This window comes from Pocillopora damicornis, chromosome 2, assembly GCF_964200805.1.
Source record: "Pocillopora damicornis chromosome 2, jaPocDami1.2, whole genome shotgun sequence".
Lineage (NCBI taxonomy): Eukaryota > Metazoa > Cnidaria > Anthozoa > Scleractinia > Pocilloporidae > Pocillopora > Pocillopora damicornis.
The window spans coordinates 3,706,015-3,724,552 of NC_142671.1; the positions used below are offsets into that span (position 1 = coordinate 3,706,015).

At 37.2% G+C, this 18,538-nt stretch overlaps 2 protein-coding genes across 2 annotated transcripts; one reads left to right on the forward strand and one right to left on the reverse strand.

Annotated features, from left to right (window-relative positions):
• Positions 1 to 4,083: 4,083 nt before the first annotated feature.
• Positions 4,084 to 6,812, reverse strand: LOC113679209 (uncharacterized). Its single transcript, XM_027196163.2, has 3 exons — positions 6,338 to 6,812; positions 5,577 to 5,729; positions 4,084 to 4,826 (listed from the first exon to the last, which is right to left on the reverse strand). The coding sequence occupies exons 1-3, from the start codon at positions 6,487 to 6,489 to the stop codon at positions 4,721 to 4,723; spliced, it is 411 nt and encodes a 136-aa protein (XP_027051964.2). The 5' UTR covers positions 6,490 to 6,812; the 3' UTR covers positions 4,084 to 4,720.
• Positions 6,813 to 7,463: 651 nt separating this feature from the next.
• Positions 7,464 to 15,621, forward strand: LOC113679197 (cysteine dioxygenase type 1). Its single transcript, XM_027196147.2, has 5 exons — positions 7,464 to 7,815; positions 7,919 to 7,996; positions 12,875 to 13,035; positions 13,793 to 13,962; positions 14,513 to 15,621. The coding sequence occupies exons 1-5, from the start codon at positions 7,643 to 7,645 to the stop codon at positions 14,534 to 14,536; spliced, it is 606 nt and encodes a 201-aa protein (XP_027051948.2). The 5' UTR covers positions 7,464 to 7,642; the 3' UTR covers positions 14,537 to 15,621.
• Positions 15,622 to 18,538: the final 2,917 nt, after the last annotated feature.

Genomic DNA, 18,538 nt, shown 5'->3' on the forward strand with positions numbered 1-18,538 from the left:
ATTTAGCCCAGACAAGAGATCTATAGGTATTTGCAAGAATAACTGTGATATGGTCAATTAACAAAAATTAAGTGTTCTGGTCTTAAAGCCAACTGCGTGGAACTCCTTTACTGACATATAACCTGAGAGGTTTTGAAATTTCAGTTACTTTAAACGGAGAAGCACCAACACCGTGACCAAGAAAGTAAAGATCTACAGTTACCATTCAGGCCACTAAACCATGGTTGAAACGAATAACTTTTGTCGGAAAGCTAATTGGTCAGTGAAATGTGATTCTGACGCAAACTATCACTAAAGTGCGCACGATCAAGGTCAAGAAGGAGTTACAAACATAATTCAAAAAGCCAAGTGAACAAATAATCTCATCAATCACTAGAAATGTGCCAAGGTTGTTTTCTTTTTCACTTTAGTTCACTAGCTAATAATTTATTGTTATGCAGCTAAACAGATTAGTGCTATTACACTAACTCGTCAGTTCCCCGAAGGGAACATGTCACTTCTCAAAACAAAGAAGTAGGCTTGATGGAAAGCAATCTATTACTTTTTCGATTTGCTTCAAATGAGGCTCTAAACCCTTAATCCACTTTCTTTTCTAATGCGATTTGCGAAGAACGAAATTAAAAAGAATTAGGATCCTGAAATATGCGAAACAAACGCCAAATGGAAATTTGAAAGATTACACGATTGTAGGCAACAAACAGAAATAAACAGTCACTTATCTCAAAGGAACAATTTTATTTCAATTTTACCTGTGTGGTTTCCATAATAGGCACATTTTGAAAGGGAAAATAACTAGTAATAAAAAATAAAGTCGGAAACGATATGAATGAGAAGAAATAGATCGGAATAAAAAGGCAAAGACACAAACACGAGCTTTGCATGGCTTGATAGACGCGGGAAAACGGTAACTAGAATTTCACTAGAACGAAAAATGAATCTTAGATAAAATTTGTACTAGTGATTCAAAATAAAGCAAGCATGGGGGGGGGGGGGGGGAAAGAGAAACATAAAATAAGCAAAAAATTCCATGCAAAACGAAAATGTGAATGGCATATGTGTAGTCTTTACCAAGGAATCCCGCCGAACCACAGATCTTTCGATATAAATATGGTTTGGTTCATGGTTGTAAATGATAATGACATCAACATTGACATAGACATTGACGTTGACACAGACATTGACGATGATATTGACATTCACGTCGATAGTGACACCGACTTCGACGTTGGTGATGACAATGACATTAACAGTGACAGAGGCACTGACGGTGATAATGACATTAGTTTGTTATAAACTTAGAGTATTATGCTTCGAAGTTCTTTTTGTCCAGCAATAGAGCTTTCTTAAAAGATTTAGATAATGGTGAGCGTGTCAGTTTCGATAAAGTCAAATCACGTGCGTCTTATAACCGTGTCCATAGCGATTGCTGGATGCAGCATTTCGACTTACGATTTGAGTCCGGCGCTGCCATTGAATGATAAGCTGTCATTATAAGATTTCTATCTTCACAATAATTTATCTGCGTACGACTGACAAGTCATTTCTTAGAAAGCTTTCTAATGATCAGCTGTTGAAGTTTCTATTACGGATTTCCACACTTCGGAATTTATGGATGTCATTATTTACGAAGCATACATAGTTAATGTCTTCTAGGTCAATTAATATACAAGCTTACATCGAGTCAAACTAGGAAAAAAATCAAAAAAGGATTTTGATGAACAAAAGTAAACTTTGAATCAAGTGATAATGTTCTTTTAAAGCGAGCGGGATCGCCCCATTGTTCGTCGATGGTGTCACCTTATGGCGTCACAGATTAAAAGCTTTTCCATTAGTGACTGTTAGTTTTGTTCCACAGCACAAAGTGTTCATTAAGCCATTCTCTTGTTGTCAAATTCGTTGAGTTTTAGAATAAGGAATCCGCCCACCTTCGTACTTTCTTCACTGACAAAACCACAACGCCACCAAAACTTACTGCTGTAGGCTCAGTCTGGTCATTACATTTTGAAAGACAAAAACTTTGGAAAACTCTCTGAATTGATTAGTATAGTTTTACTTCCATTTTATGTACAGTTCTTCGACAACGTGAAAGCATAGAAGAAAAAAGATATGTAAATCAGAATTCAGTACACACCTTTTTGAACACTGTGGGTATCGCAGTTGGTGAACCTTGTTTGGGTAACGACCTCATTAACGCTGTAAAAACAGTGATTATGATCTATAAACGACCACAACACTACAATTAAAGAAAATAAACGAGGAAAGCGTCAATGCAACAGTAATCTTAAAACAGCTTCACTTTAGAGGCACGTACATTTTAAGCAGTGCAGGCTTACAAGAGACCAGGTATGGATTCTGTAACATTCGTTTTTGCTTTAGCTACGGAGCAGGAACGACAGACAGAGGTACTTAAAAACCAAAACCAAAATCAGCTCGAAAAATATCGTAGTTTAATTCAAAAGCAAAAGGAAAAAGAAAAAGCATTTCTGTCATTTAAGAAAGTGAAATTTCTCTCGAGGCAAGAGGCTAAATTAGATGGAAAGCGACCCGCATCTGCTCGCGCCCACATAGGAGACCGTCTTCCTGCAATATCCCAAAAACCGACGCCAAAAAAATTGTTTCCTGGAGAAATTAATAAAAAAGAACACTCCACAACATCTATCGACCATCAAACAATGCGCTTGGGAATAAAACTTGCTTCAAAACCAAATACTTCTGAGACAAGTTCGGAAGAAGATAGGAAACCTTATTTCATCACATTGACAGGATCGGTTGGAATTCAAAAGAGCTCTGCAACGAATGATAACAGGGAACGTAAAATGGTTCATTTTGACGAAGATGCGAAGTTACTGTCAGTAAGATCCATTCCAAAATCCAAGAAAACATCCACGGATGACTCGCTAAAAGAAATTGAAAACGAAAGGTTTGAGAAAGGAATGACTTTACAGAAATGCGAGAGGAGATTAGTGAAAAACATCCGCAGAGGCAAAGTCTCCGATGTTTACAGTCGTGTTAAATGTGAAGACCGATCCACTAACGATCATTCCCGAAGTCCTTATTTACAAAAATTTCAAAAAGCTGAAGATACGGTCACACCGACCGCTGCTAGCTGGGCCGTGGTTGCTCGGTTAATTGGGCTGAAAATGAAATTCAAAAGACGTCAACTGCATGGCACTTTCCAGGCACCCGAGTTGGAAGTATTGGATCCATCGTTAAATACGAACAGGAAGACTGACAAGGAAAAATCTTCTGATCCTTGGATAGGGGTCGAAGATTGCAGATACCTAAGGCTCTCTAACAGGAAATGATTTCAAAATGCCAGTGCTGCTCTATATTGCTGTTGAAGTCAATTAAATTGGTAGCTCAACTACTAAGGGTCTTTCCCTATCACAGAGAATGAGGACCCTAGAAATATTTAACTTAAAGGTCTAAGGTGCAGGGTTCGATTCCACTTGAGTGGGGAAAGAGGGGCTCAGATCTTTTCCTCCTCCTTCACTCATGACACTAAGAACAACGTCTTTCTTCCACGATAATTTATTGCATACTGAACATAGAACTTATTATACTAAGGAAAAATACACATATACAGCTGCATTTCATCAGGGATCTAATCATACTGGACTACATGTACAAGACAAATGTGCAGATTGATTCAAAGCTTCAACATCCCTCCCCCTTGGGCAACTCAGCATTTGACCGTTGTCAATGCTCGGGTGGTGGGGAATTTGAACCTTGCCTGACTGGGTGGGGAATTTGAACCAGAAGTATTAAGTCTTTCCAGTGAATCTTTAAATATGGAGGTGTTTAAGGTAAATAGAACACTTTCAAAAGCAAATGGTTCAGAAGAAAAGGTCTTCAAGGTCTAGGCGTTACAGCTTGTGCAGAAATTCTTGGTTGCTGCCCTTGCTCCTTACAAAAAAAAATTGGGGCAGGGCATTTGAACACAATTTTTTTTTGGAGGGGGGGGGGTGGGGGGGGATCTAAACAAACCAATCTTTAACAGTTCAAATGGCCAGGGGCTACCCACAGAGTGGGGGGGGGGGGGGGGGCTGTTGAGGTCTCAAATTGATTGACTTATAAATAACCTGGATTTCCATGATTTTTTATTAGCACAGTAAAGTATCTGATTGTCTACCACACAAGTTAATAAATGTGACATCTCCCATAATTGGAGGATGATCCCAGTTGACAGTTTCCTGGTCAACATAATGGGCACTCAGATATGTGACACAAGTGAACTTAAGGTTGCGTCTAGCCATACACATATATAGCTTGCACTCAGCTATCTGAGAATGTTCTATATTCTAAATTAAAACTGAACAAAGACAGTCGTATAAGAAGTGCTCTTACTAACAATTTGACTGAATTTTACCTTAAGTGCTGTATGGCCTCTGTTTGGCAAAGTCTTGTATTAACATGAAAAATAGCTGACTAGCCTGTCTACAGCTGTTCATACTTTTCAGTTTAAGCAAGCAAAATAAAAAAAGCAAGTATGTACAAATGAGCTTGAAGAGAGAGAACAGCCATGCAGCAGGAAAAAATACATCAAACCCTTTCCCCACCCATGAAATCTTCTCTAGCTCCTCTTTTGCTCATTCTTTAAATGATGATCTTAGTTAAAAGAAAAGTTCTTTGGACACATCAGCAGCCAACTTATACATTCTTATAGCACAGTGTCAATGTTTCTTCAACTGAAGTGTTCTGACTGATATCAGATCTTCCATCAATAGAAAAACTCATAGTATCCACGAGAACCATATTCTGTTGCAGGTTTCTGACGATCATTGTAAGCTCTGTGACCACGGTCATCTCTATAACGACCTCCATATCTGTATTCAAGCAATAGAGAACCTTTTCTTCAGTTTTGATGATCTTTTAGGTCAACACTATGGGCAAAAAATGTCTACCCCAACAGTTATTGGCACATAAGGGCATTTCTGATAACATTATGCACTTTTTCATAGGCTGGTATTCAAGTTTACATTCTATGGCATAGCAAGCTTCTTGCCCAAAATTTCCAGGATATAGTTGAAAAAATGATGTAATGTGAATAGTTAATTATATTTTTATCATTATTTGCCTCCCTCTAACTTAAGTGGCACTGTAATTTTAAGTCTGTGGCCGCAGCTTAGTCAAGGTTCCATAGCATGAAGAGTTTAGGAGTAAAATGGGATGCCAGTGTATCGCAAGGTTACCCCCCAGCATTTCACCTGGCTTCCCTGAAAATTTGCCGGTACCCATTACAACACCTGAGTGGAGAGAGGCAAGACAAAGTGTTTTGCCAAAGAACACAAGACAATGACCTGTTCAGGTCTTATACCAGGACCCTTGGATCCAGAGTCCAGTGCAATAACCCTTAGGCAATCGCATCTCTCCATTGTAGGGCTGACTTTTTATTGCTTCCATATACCAATGTGGTTCACCCGATATCATGCAAAAATTTTCCTTGAAGAAAATACTAGTATTTTCCCTTCTATACTCTTGTAACACTCCACATTACTTTAAGAGAAATAAACAATCTTCAAACCATGTGTACCTACTACAAATGAAGTTCCAAGTTTTTCATAGTATGATCTTACCTGTCTCCATCTCGGTGATGATATGAATCATGTCTGTCACCTCCATGACGGTCTCCATGCTCACCATGTCGTCTGCCATGGTCACGTCCGCTATCATGTCTGGACCTTTCATAGTTCCTGCTGTCATTGCCACCACTATAGCTTTGAAAGCGGCTGTAAGAGAGCAAATACACAGTCATGGATATGAATAAGTGGCCTTTAACCCTTTCACTGCCAGATCTCATCAGTAATCTTCCTTACTGTTTGCCATACAATGCTCATGAGAACTTGATATAAGATCAATTTAAAATCTCCTAGTTTATATTTTTCTTTATTCTTATAACTTATTTGCTGGATATTGTATCAATATTGTAAGGAGAAATTATGTCTTGGTCACTCATAGGAGTTAAAGGGTTAAGCCTGAAACCTTTAAAAGAAAGTTGAGAAACTCTCAAAGAAGGATTCCCAGCTCAATGATGCATGTATATCTTTAATAGAGCTTGTAATGAATAAAATGTACCTCAAGTTCAACTACAGACTTATAACAAGTTGCTGTTCTCGTCTTAGGAGATGAGAACCATACCACACAGAAAACACATTTTGTATCTCAACCAAAGTTTTGACACAGGGCATGTTGGAATGTTTTCCAATGAGGCCAACAAAATTTTGGACCCCTCGAATGCATATTTTTGAGTCCAAAATGTCTCTTTTTCCGTTGAGAGGGCTACTAAAAAATAATAAACAGGTTAAATCGTAGTTAAAATTGAAGGAAAGCTCTTTACCTATCCCTGTATCCGGAGTTTAGCCAGTCTGTCAGACATGGAGGGGAAGCCTGAGTCTTATTAACCGTTTTCATGTACTCCTCATCTTCACTCGTAAAACGGTTCGCAAACATTTTCTCATACTCAGCCAGAGTTTCTTCAGTTGTTGCCATATTAGATTACGGTAAAGATCACTGATCAGAACCAGTAGCTAGTAAGGGAAACAAAAGTATAAACAATGTTCCTTGTTCACAGACAGTGAAACAATCAGTTTAGATTTCTAAACCTCGTGTACAGAGCGCGGTTACCAAGCTAATCTGGCCTGGCTGCTAATGTTTCTAATAACAATTCTCCCGAATGTTCAGGGTACAATGTCCAATGCGATTGTTTTTTTTCTTCGCCTGTGCTTTATGCGGGGCGAAAATCGCAACGAAGAAGGATGGATGGGTCGGACATGCTACATTTACCTCGCGTACTGGGAATTCAGAAGCAAATTCGAAATTTTTGGTATTGTGAATCAGTCTCGTGAGTACTACGTAATGGATCACCTTCCCGTCTTCTCAGGTTAAAACCTGTTCGTGTTCTCTAGAACGTCACTAGAAAGAAACTCCTGGAGACAATTATTTGACTCTCTGAGGGACGAAGAAGGTAACTTTCGTAGAGCAGATTAGAAAAAATCTTGAAATAATCTATGGAAGTCTTTGTGAGAGTGACCGTAAGCGAGATAAGCCTGGACATGCTTGACGCATTCTGCACCCTTTTCAATCATCAAAGTCCTTGCAGTTATATAGTTCCTGTTGCAGAAAACTTCAGGGGAAAAGGATTTATTTATTCAAATGGCAACACAATCAAGGTGAGCTTATTTTTCCTAGAAAGATGGAAGGAAAATGTTTTCATGGTCCATTAAAATGAATTCATGTTTCATGTTTTTTCTATTTATTCTAGTAGGATTCCTGATACAATAGGGTTTTTCGAAATGTCAATCCACGAACTCTTAATCTTCAATCATTTTGAGGCCGATCAGTTGCTGGCGAGTCTCTTTCACCAACGATGAAATACAAGGTCAGGCTAAGCTGTCAAGCTTAAATCCGGGCGGGGGGATGTTGATACCGCATGTATACCTTGGTCGGTCACAGATTTATTGTTCATTTTGGCGTTATTCCTGGGTTGTCAAAATCTGGAGGCGGGGTCGGGGGTGTGAACCTCTTATGTGACGTCACTGACAACAACCCTTGCGCGCGCACGTGTTTGGTATAGTAAATTGCGTTGGCCGAATTTGACGAACCGCGAAGACCTGTAGTTGGTCGCGAGAAAATTTCCGTTGTTATGGACCCAAAAAAGTGTTTAGAGCCACCCATAACGGTAGATGACGTGGTGAAAGGTCTTCATGTTCTTTTTGACGACGATTGTGTCAATGTAGAGCAGGTTATTTCATTTCTGGAGTCCTATCAATCGAACCCCGCGGATTGGGAAAAATATGCTACATATGACCCACACAGGTCATTAGGAAACTTTTAACGTTGTGTTGGATTATTTATTCTATGTATAGATGTACCAGTTTTTGTTCTCTTGCTGTTTGTAAATGTTTTCTCTATGTCATAGGTACACTCGAAACTTGGTAGATGAAGGAAATGGCAAATTTAACGTGATCGTATTGTGCTGGGGAGAAGGTCAGGGAAGGTAAGCTTTGCGGTTAATTTAGTCTCACAAAGGTTTCATTGAGTGAAACGCCTTTTTTACTTTTACGTGAGGTATTTTTCTTAGCCTGGTATCACTTCAATTGAAAAATCAATGTTTGCCTCTTTTTTTTGAAAGCTATTAGTCTTTGTGGCATATAGTAAGTGCTACGTTTGCAACCGGCGAAATTGTATTGACGTGAACAACCGTCCAGACGTTACTAATCTCAATCTCGTCTGAATTTTTCACATAAAACACTCTTTGTTGCCGACCTCATAACTCGTAGTAAAGTAACGAACATGCATGAAAAAGTTCAATGGAAGAAAACGGTTGTTGATAACTGTAATTATTTACACATATCATGAAGTCCATATAAAATTAAACACGTAGGTTTGCATGTGTTAATAGGCCAATTGCATCCATGCATTTTGCACGTGAAAAGCATGCAAATGAAGGTTCTAAAGGTCAGTTTTGTTCTTTAGGACAATGGAAATTTTTTTGTCTGCATGTTTATTTATCAAGAACTTTAGACATGGGAAATAAAAAAATTACAAGGAATGTCAAATTCCACTCATATAACTTTGAATATGGTGAACACCTTGAAAGTCAAAGAATATTCTTCTTATATTGCTATCCAGGCCTGAAGTATCATGGAGCATATGGGGAACCATTCGTGCCAAAAATATCAATCGCTAGTGAGAAAACTCAATCATTAGTACTAAGATATTAATTGCTAGTGATAAAACTTGATCGTTAGAAAGTAAGCAAGATTTGATTGGTTCATCTTTGCTTAACAAGCAGGAGACTGGTTCTAGTTAAAATTGATAACAAATCAATACTAGCACTAATGATTGAGTTTTATCTCTAGCAATCAATACTTTTTAGCACCAAAGATTGAGTTTTATCACAAGCAACTGATACTTTAGTACTAACAGCGATTGATATTTTAGCCCTAATGATTGAGTTTTACCACAAGTGATTGATATTTTAGTGCTAAAAATTTATTTCAATCACTAGAGGTTAATATGCTAGCACTAACAAGTAAGTTTTATCCCTAGAGATGAATATTTTTGGCACAAATGGCTCCCCATAAAAAAAAAACATGAAAATGATTTTTATAGAACAACAAATCAATAATACCTTGTCTGTGTGGTCTCCTTTAAACATTTTTTCCAAACTAATTTCTCAGGTGAAAGTCATGGGAGAACAAGGTATTGCAAAATTTCGTGACTCTGAACCTTCAAATTTGTGAAGCTAACATGTTGAACAACTAATACAGTCTACCTACATCTCAGATTATGTCAGACATGCAAAAGAGAGACCAAATCCAAATTGGTTTGAAATGGTTGAGACCCAAAAGCCATAAGAGAAGTACCGTATTTATTCACTTATAAGGCACACCATTTTTTACGAGAAAATATGTTTGTTTGATGAAAATCTGCTTAAAACTTGGGGTGCGTCTTATAACTGAGTATTTTCGGGCAACAAAATATAACTTTTCCAAATTTCCCAAATAAACTGAAGTGAGAAAGTAAATAAATCCACTAAGGCCTTACCTGCTCCTCTGGTTTCTATAGAGCGTAAACCATGTCTGAAGTTGTTGGGTGTAACTTTTCAATCTGATCCGTGTAACTGGGATTTACATTTTGATAATATTATATCGAAAGCCAGTAGTCGTCTGTACATCTTACGTGTCTGTAAATTCTATGGACTGCCGCTGGATCATCTTCATCTTCTCTTTATCAGTCTTATTCTACCTATATTTACATATGCTGTAGAAGTATGGGGCTGCGCGTATTATCATAAGTATCTGAGTCGCATAGACAGGCTGTTCAAGAGAGCTTTTAAGCTTGGCTACTGTAAAGAGCTTTTTTCGATTGAAAATATTATTATTCTAAAAGATAAGAAGTTGTGGGCCAAGATCACCGACAGCGATTTTCCAACAGCTTTAGATGACCTTTTGCCACCAGAGCAAACAATGGATACGCTACGTAAGAGGCGCCATAATTATATTCTCCCGCTTGTCAGAACTGAACGTTTCAAAAGGACCTTTATTAATAGATGTTTGTTCTCTTATTAGTTATTCAGTTAGTAATTTAGTTAGTTTATTAGTTTTATACTTGCTGATTTCATATCATTGTAACTAAACACGTTTGTTGTTTAGAGTGCTTAATAAAGACTTATTAAATACCATTAAAAGAATAAACAAAAGACAAACAAAATTGATCATTGACTTTATCTGATTTGTTCTCCATTTACGGACCATCAATTCCGATAAGCCATATTCGCGAGCAATTTCACGATTGTTGTTCTTAAAGTTTAGATCATAGGAATGATGACGAGTGCTTGGTATAATTACTGAAAATTTACAGTACACTGAACAAATGCTCAAAGATTAAGATGAGTTTTGCAACTATAAATGAAAGATCTGTCAGATGAGTGTTATTTATAACCGTAAAAACAGACAATTAGTATTCATAACTTAAAACACTGTCTCCTGAGAAGGATGACTTGAGTGAATTAAAAGTGTGACTTTCATGCTATTTTCCATATGTGACTTTTTTGCTGTTGTTTGTAATGTGTGACTTTTAAGCTTTTGTTTTGAGAATGAGAGCACTGTAATTAGTAATTTCTGGAAGCTAATCTTCTTGTTGTAAGTACAGCAAATATGGTCAACAAAATTTCCTGTAATTCCCAGTGCACCTTATAACAGGGTATTAATGTGAAATTGTCATTTTGCTTCCTTGTCACAACTGTCTTCGAAAGTTTAGCGTGTGTCTTGTAACCGAGTGCACCTTATAAGTGAATAAATATGGTAATAGTGAACAATGCTCAAGGTTAACTTTGAGCCATGAAATCAAGAAATTTGTCAAGACTGAGTCATGATCACTACAAACTAGATACTTAAATTAGAGCTTTCACATTTTGCAGATGTTAAGTTTTTATTTCTGAGTTATTTTTTTAATTAAAAAAAATAACATCTATGTTAGCGTACAAAGAGTGGTATGTTGCTCGCACCAATCAGATTGTTTAGGGTATTATCTTGCACCAATCAGATTGCTGCATTAGGGTATGTATCTTGCACCAATCAGAGAGTCATTTTGTTCTTTGGTTTGAGGGGTGTTCAAATTTCAATGAAGTAATGGGGGATTCGGAGAGAGTGGATTGTTAAATGGGTGATTTTGTGTATGTTTTCGATGCCTGTAGAAAGTGATCTTGTGGAGTCATTTGTGTTTGGCCAAGGATGAATTCAGATACCATTGTTAGCATGTTTATTTGATTTTGCTATCTGGAATGAATGATTTACGGAGGTAACTTATTGTGATGTGATCTAAAAATGTCAAAAATATATCAAGTCGAAGGAACAGTTTTGGTCTTGGTCTGCATTTTTGGTCTTGGTCCATATTTCTGGTTTTGGACCACATTTTTGTCAACAAAATAAACACATATCATTTAAAAAAGATGATAATACGGACCACATGCAAAGCTGTCAACTGTTTCTCGAATGTTTCGCGTGTTAAATATTCAATAGTGACATCTCATTTACATCTACATCTACTTTTATTATGTTGGTAAAATCTGTACTCACATCACAGCAACCAACTCGCATGCAAAGTGAGAAGACTCTATAAAGGTTTGAAATTATGTTGCGATCAATTTTCATCAAAAAAAGGGCCAGGAATATTCCACAATAATGCAAATAATCGTGAAAGCTGATTGCAGAAAAGTGATTGTGATACCAGATAAAAAACTCTTTAGATTCTCAGTCTGCATCTTGTACCCACTCTGCAGTCTACAGGCAGCATTTTGTACCTAGTCTACATTTTGTATCCGGTCTGCAGTCTGCATGTTGTACTAACAGGTATCCATGGCACCAATAAAGTTTATTTCTGGTTACAGTTATTCACACAACACACACAATCTACCAAATAATATCTGTGTGTGAGTTAATTCAACATTTTCATCCTTTTCCATGCTAATACTCTTCTTTCCTTTTGTAAGAATGTAGACATCACTTACAATGTTTCACGCAATCCACCCACCCCCCAAAAAATAACTCACATGCATAGCATGCCTATGTTTTAACATGATATAATTCAAATTTTTTAAAAGGTTGACATTTTTTCTGAAAACAATACATGTGTTAGAACAATAATTTATTTTTAAGGAGTAATATTCATAGATAAGTGCTGTTGTAAAATTAAAAGGAAGTGTTTGATAAAACTTCAAATACTAAACAAAATATTGACTTAATTTACCATCTATGGTAAAACTGTCTGCATGCAGAAAGGTGGCACCTTCCAGTATTTTGATAATATGTTGGAAAAGCTCCAAATACTATCGTAGTGTTTGTTTCAGGAGAAAGTGTTAACAAAGAAAATGGAGTACTGAATCACCTCAATGTAATTAAATATGTGTTCATTGCTCAACGTGGTGTAAGATAGGAAATGAACATTGTTCGTTTGTCTCACAATAGTCACTTTTGATGTTTCGACTTCAATATTACTAGTCTTGACCAGGCCATGAAGTTGATTGTTTACATGTCCCTATTTGTAGCATGTTGGTAGGCTGCTATTGGTGCATTTCAATCCTCATTATTGTTGTGGTTGTTAGATGGTGTTCCCTAATAGGTCCTTATAAATCGGCTGTTGTGTTGTTTGATTGTGGGTATCCAAGCTTCAGGAATGTCAATTGCATCATCCCTATTAATGTTGTTGGGATGAAGTCTTATATGGATAGCCTCTTTGACCCTACGTGTGTACCAGTGGGGGTCGTGATCAATAAACTTAACCTTGCTCCAAATAGGAATGTGCCCTGTTTTGTTAGCATGCTCCAAAACTGGAATTTGTGCTCAGAAATTGGAAATTTGTTTTGTTTCAGTTCTATCCATGATCATGCTGATGCCCACTGCTTCCTAAAAGTGTTAGATGGAAGATTGAAAGAAACTCAATTTGCATGGCCATCAGAATCTGAGCCAGAAAAGTCTTTGGAACCAACAGGATCAAGATTATATAAGACAAATGAAGTTAACTACATCAATGGTATGTCCAAGGGTAGAGTGAGATCAACTTCAATGCTCACCCTTAACCCTTTACACCCTTACATCAGCATTCATATTCTCCATAATTTCCTTATGGTGCTCACAAGGAGAATTTGTTTAACAATCAAGAACTTCTTTAGTTGGTGACCATTTCTGTTATTCTCAAGACCTTAATGTTTGATCCAGGGGATATATTGTAGGGAGAAATTACATGCTAGTCACTCTGAGGGGTTAAAGGGTTAAAGTTTTCAAGCTAATGTCATTTTTTTACCTTTTGATTCCAACTGTATGTAAAATTCACCCACCTGATTGAGTATACACTAGCAATTAATACCATGCATAGAGGGGCATGGTTTTGTTCTTGATCTTGGAACAGCTCTCTTTCTTGGGCTTAGTTTCTCAGTAATTTACGGGCTTTGTAATTCTTTTTGTGACTGAATTATCTTTAATTGAAGGGGTTATCATCCTCACTGAAAGTGTGCTTCTGCTTGTTGTTAATTGAAAAGAATTAATCAGACCCACTAAAATTACTTTTATGAAAATAGGGCTGTAGTTTAAGGTGTTAATCATGTTTGCTTCCTGGAAAATTGGCTCTCTAAAGATCTTTTTTTGTATTTAGATTTGAAAACTCACGAGTTATTTTCATTGGTTTGTATTTTTAGTCCAACCATTAACATACATGTTAATTTTTGAAACTAAGTATAAGTCATTTAGGAAGTTTCTGTACAAACTGCTGTTTGTTTTTGTTTTGTATGTAGATAGCATAGGTCTTCATCGCGTGGAGAATGTCAGCCATTCTGACACTGCAGCATCACTTCATGTGTACATTCCAGCATTTGACATGTGCCAGTCCTTTGACCAGCGCACAGGGCACAAGCGTAAATGTCAAGTGACATTCTGCAGCAAATATGGCCAGAGAACACCTTATGTAAGTATTCCATTTGAAAATTGTAGTTATTTCCAAATGTACTCATGAAACACTAGCAACTTGTTGCTTATTTTGAAAGATGGCAAAGGGAGGTTTTCATTGATCATTAATGTATGATGAACAGTACTCAAATTTTTCTCCCAATCTTTTAATTCAAAACAAAAGATGATCAGTCATCAATTTGTCTTAAGTGTGTTTCAAGAAAAATATTCCTTTGAAACAAACTGAGCCTGCTTTGTACTGGGTACAGAAAACATACTTATAAATATTTCAAGCAAAGTCAAAATGCTTTCTCTTGAATAATTCCTTCTTAGTCAAAAATTTAGAATGTCCATAGATGTCAATTTACTTAGTCAGCTATTGGAGAAATATTGCGACTTGCTTCAGGATTTTGCAGCCATCCAGAGGTGTATTGAAGACAGTGGCTACTTTGTAAGAAAATTGTTATGAAATGATGATCAAAACTTGTGTGTCATAGACTGCAAATCAAACATGTAGTTGTATTTTCATTCTGATCTTTATGTACAATTTGTGTTTTTTATTGTTTCAGAAACCAAGGTCATGTACGAAGTAATGCTGGGTACAAGTAAACAATGATGCATAAGAGGAATATTTTTACAAGAAGTATTCTAATTTAATACTTAAACTGTTTATTATTAAATTGCACAGAATATTGGATTTATAAAGTGTAAGAAACGGTATTGTGTTATATTAAAATACATCAATGCGTTTTCAAGAAAGGTAGTATCATGCTATAAGCAAGCAGTTAAAAATGGTTGGGGATTGGAGTATTTGAGATTGCAAAACCCTTCCGTTTTTCTTCACATCGATTACAGAACAGTTGTGAGGATTACGTTGGTACAAAGACAATTGCAACACGCATGTACATTCAAAATGTTAATTATAACTGTATTAACTAACGTGTTGTACTTGTTCATGTGTACTTATGACACAAAGAGCTGTCTTGTAGCGGTGTCAGTAGACTGAGAGAAACAATGCTTGGACGTAGGCTCGATTTCTGTCCCCTTCTCGTGTCCGGTCTTCTATCCAACACAGCTGTCAAACGTAGGGCATGCGCAGGGGTTTTATATCTACAAGCCGCAAGCCAACTTCCCCAAGTTGTCTGCTAGAGTAATAAATAACCACAAAAGAAAGTAAGTCACAGTGTTTTAAAAACTTGAAACTTTTTCAAAGCCCAAAACATATGTCACTAAGCACGCTTTGTGTTCCAAAAGTTTTAAATTTTTCTTTTCACAGCGTTTGTTTCCTTTTACAGATTTCTATGTTAGTGTCAGTTTTTTCTGAAAGCGGTTGTATCTTAAGTTTCCTTAAAAAATTTCCTCGGGAATTTGGTCCGCAGCAGGCCAAAATTGACCTCTTGCGGATGCCCAATGTTTGACCGCAGTGTTCCAAAGGGTCCCAACATCTGCATGCGTTTGCTTATCTTTTATACTGCTCTTTACTTGAGTCGCAGTTAAAACCGCTAAGTGGAAGATATATGTAATAAGTTATAACTCATGTAAAGGGCTGTGGTGTGTATATTATTTTAAGTAAAAAGCTTTTGTAAGTCCCAGTTGACTTTATATCGTAAATGCAAACGGGTGTGAGATTCCACACTAAACTGGATTAAATTAAACTTGTGGATATTTATTGTATAAATCGTGGCGTGTTTGTTTAACCTTTTTACCCTCCCCCCCCCCCCCAACATCAGTGTGCATATTCTTCATACTGCTCTCCATACATTCTCAAAGAGGCTGACAAGGAGAATTTGTTTAACAGTCAAGAGCTGCTTTAGTTGGTGATCATCTCTTCCATTCTCATAACTTTCATGTGTGATTTAGGGGTGATATAGTAAGGAGAAATTAGATGCTAGTCACTCTTAAGGGCTAAAGGGTTTAAAGTTAGCCTGTGAGCAGGCCCTCAACATTAGCTCTGCAGGACGCGCGTCTTTTCGCTTACTGGAACATTTGAAACGACTCATGGAGAAGTTTCCCAGTTTTAACAGAGCAAGACCAATCAGCTTGAACCGAACAGCTTGCCCGTGTTCACAGTCTCCAGGATTATCAGTCGCGTCTTAATGCAAATGGAATTAATCTTGAGGGGGTAAAGTCAGCCAAACTCCTTGAATCAGAGCTACATGAGCACTGAAAAGGAAGCCGTCATATTTTATCTAAAACATCCGTATGTTACGGTACGCTTGCTCAGCAGTGTACTCAGAAAAATGAAGCATCTTGCACCCTTCCATGCAAGAAAACAATTGGCTGAATGTCTTGTTCTGTCAAGAATCGGCTATAATGATTTTTTATTTCATCATGTGCCAAATTATTTTATGAATCGGCTGCCGCGTGTCCACTAGCAAATATGTAGACTTGTCAGATATCTTGAAATCGGACTGGTTGCCTGTCAAACATAACATGAACTGGAACCTGTGCAAACTCGCTTACAAGGCGCTGAATTGTGAAAAATGGCTTCTATATCTCCCCTTGGAGGTGCGTGTTTACCAGCGCACTTTGCGATCCTCATTAGAACTCAATTTAGTTGTACTACAGGTCTCTGGAACCTTTCAAGACTGTGCAGCATAAGTGTTTAACAAACTGCTAAAGAACGCAAAGGAACTGGAAAATTAAAAAAAAAAAATTTAAACACTATATTTTCTCACAAGCGAAAGCGGCAATACACCTACAGGAATAATCAGCCATATTTACTGCAAAAGCTGATCGTCGTTGCTAAATGCCTTAGCTAGTATTTGTATATAATTACATTGGTTAGTTATGGTCACCTCTTAAATATGTAAGTTGATCCTTAAATAGAAGCCTTAGATAATTTTTATATGTAAAATGCTGTATGCAGTATTAGCAATATTGTAATAACGATAGATTTTTAATTACTTTATAGTGAGTTTGTAGTATAGAAGAGCCACCCCTCCGATGGATACGCTGATAAACCTTTATTATTATATTATTATTATTACTATTATTGTTATTATTATTATTATTATTATTATTATTATTATTAAAAACCGGGGCAAACCTCTCGGCGGCTGGCGTTGCTCAGAGCTTTATACTTTACTACTGGCTGAGTGACGCTCTTGCCGAAATGCATCTAATGAGGGCGTGCCCGGAGGCAATTCTTCGTAGATTGTGAGTATTAATACCATCTATTTCAATTTCCAATATCAGAAGCAAGTCAGGCTTAAATACTCATAAAACGGTTAAAACTTTCCCAGTGGTAACTTTAACCTTCCCTCAAACAAAACGAAACGACTAGAAATGGGGTAAAAAGCGATGTAATTGAACAAATGGCAAATGCCCGAATACCAGTTTCTTAAACAATTGTTAAAACGCGATTGAGCTATCTCTGCAAATGCTTTTATTTGTTATTTAGTCGTGTAGCATTTTGGAGAGTGTCCCTGCTCAAATTTTATTTCTTTCATCTTTACTCTACACAACCTGATGGCAAAGTATACGTTTTTGATTAAGAGAAATTAAGGAAGTGTCAAACCCGTATAAGCGCAGATCACCATTCAAATAATGGGCGCTACCTTTTTTTACTCCTTAGTTTTACCCTGTGAATGACACTAAGTTGTATTTTGACGCCAGTCATGTGCAAGGATGGAGAGCGCGCACCGCACCCGGCTTTCTTCCGAGAGGTATGGCGCATTGTCCATTGCCTTTTGCCGCCACAAAGGTTATGGTTTTTCAAGCGCTATCATGATCCAAGAACAGCTCTGAAATTTTACCATTCTGACCATATTGCGGTTATTGTCTTTGAGGGAACCACAGAAGACTGTATATGCAAGCATTTATCGTTTCAGTTTTCAACCAATGACAGAGAAAGAGTAGTAATCAGTATTCATAATTCGAGCTGAGGCTCTCAGTCCGGTAGAGGGAATTATCTGAGACTCTCATTCTAGTACAATGAATTATCTGTCACCGATGCTAAGCTAATTATTCTCAAAGTCTTGTATGATTTTTAACAGCCAAGTTTCAACGGTACTAATAGATTTAGGGGTCAGGTCTAAAAACGAGCATGGAAATGCTTCATGTGAGCAGAAAATTGGTTCACTAAAAACTTAAATAATTTCTGAAATCGCGTGACATTTCTAAACAAACATCTGTTATTCTTAGAATTTTGAAAGATCTTTCCAAGGGTAGTTTGTGAAGAAATTTAATTGCCAGACACGGAGTATTTTAGAAACCCTGTTCGGCCGCTGGACTTTGAGACACTCGAGTGAATCGAAACAAAACGGATCAAAATTCCAATATATATATTGCTGGTTTGCAGCTGACGTCATACATTTATTAATCGTCCGCCATGTTGGTGCTCATCTTAGGTGTGAAATTTCATGCAAATATAGTGCCATAGTGTGTTAACGGACACGTAAAAATCGTAAAGAATCAAAAACTCTTCATCATCTAGGGAATCATTGGCATAAGCCACTACTAGCGCGTTTCTGACATCTTCAAAAGACATCTTCGAAGGGCAAGTTAACCACCGCCTTCAGTTTGTCGGCGAAATCTTAAAGGACAACAAGCGTTAAACTTTCGCGCCCTTAAACGGTACTCGACCCAGTCTA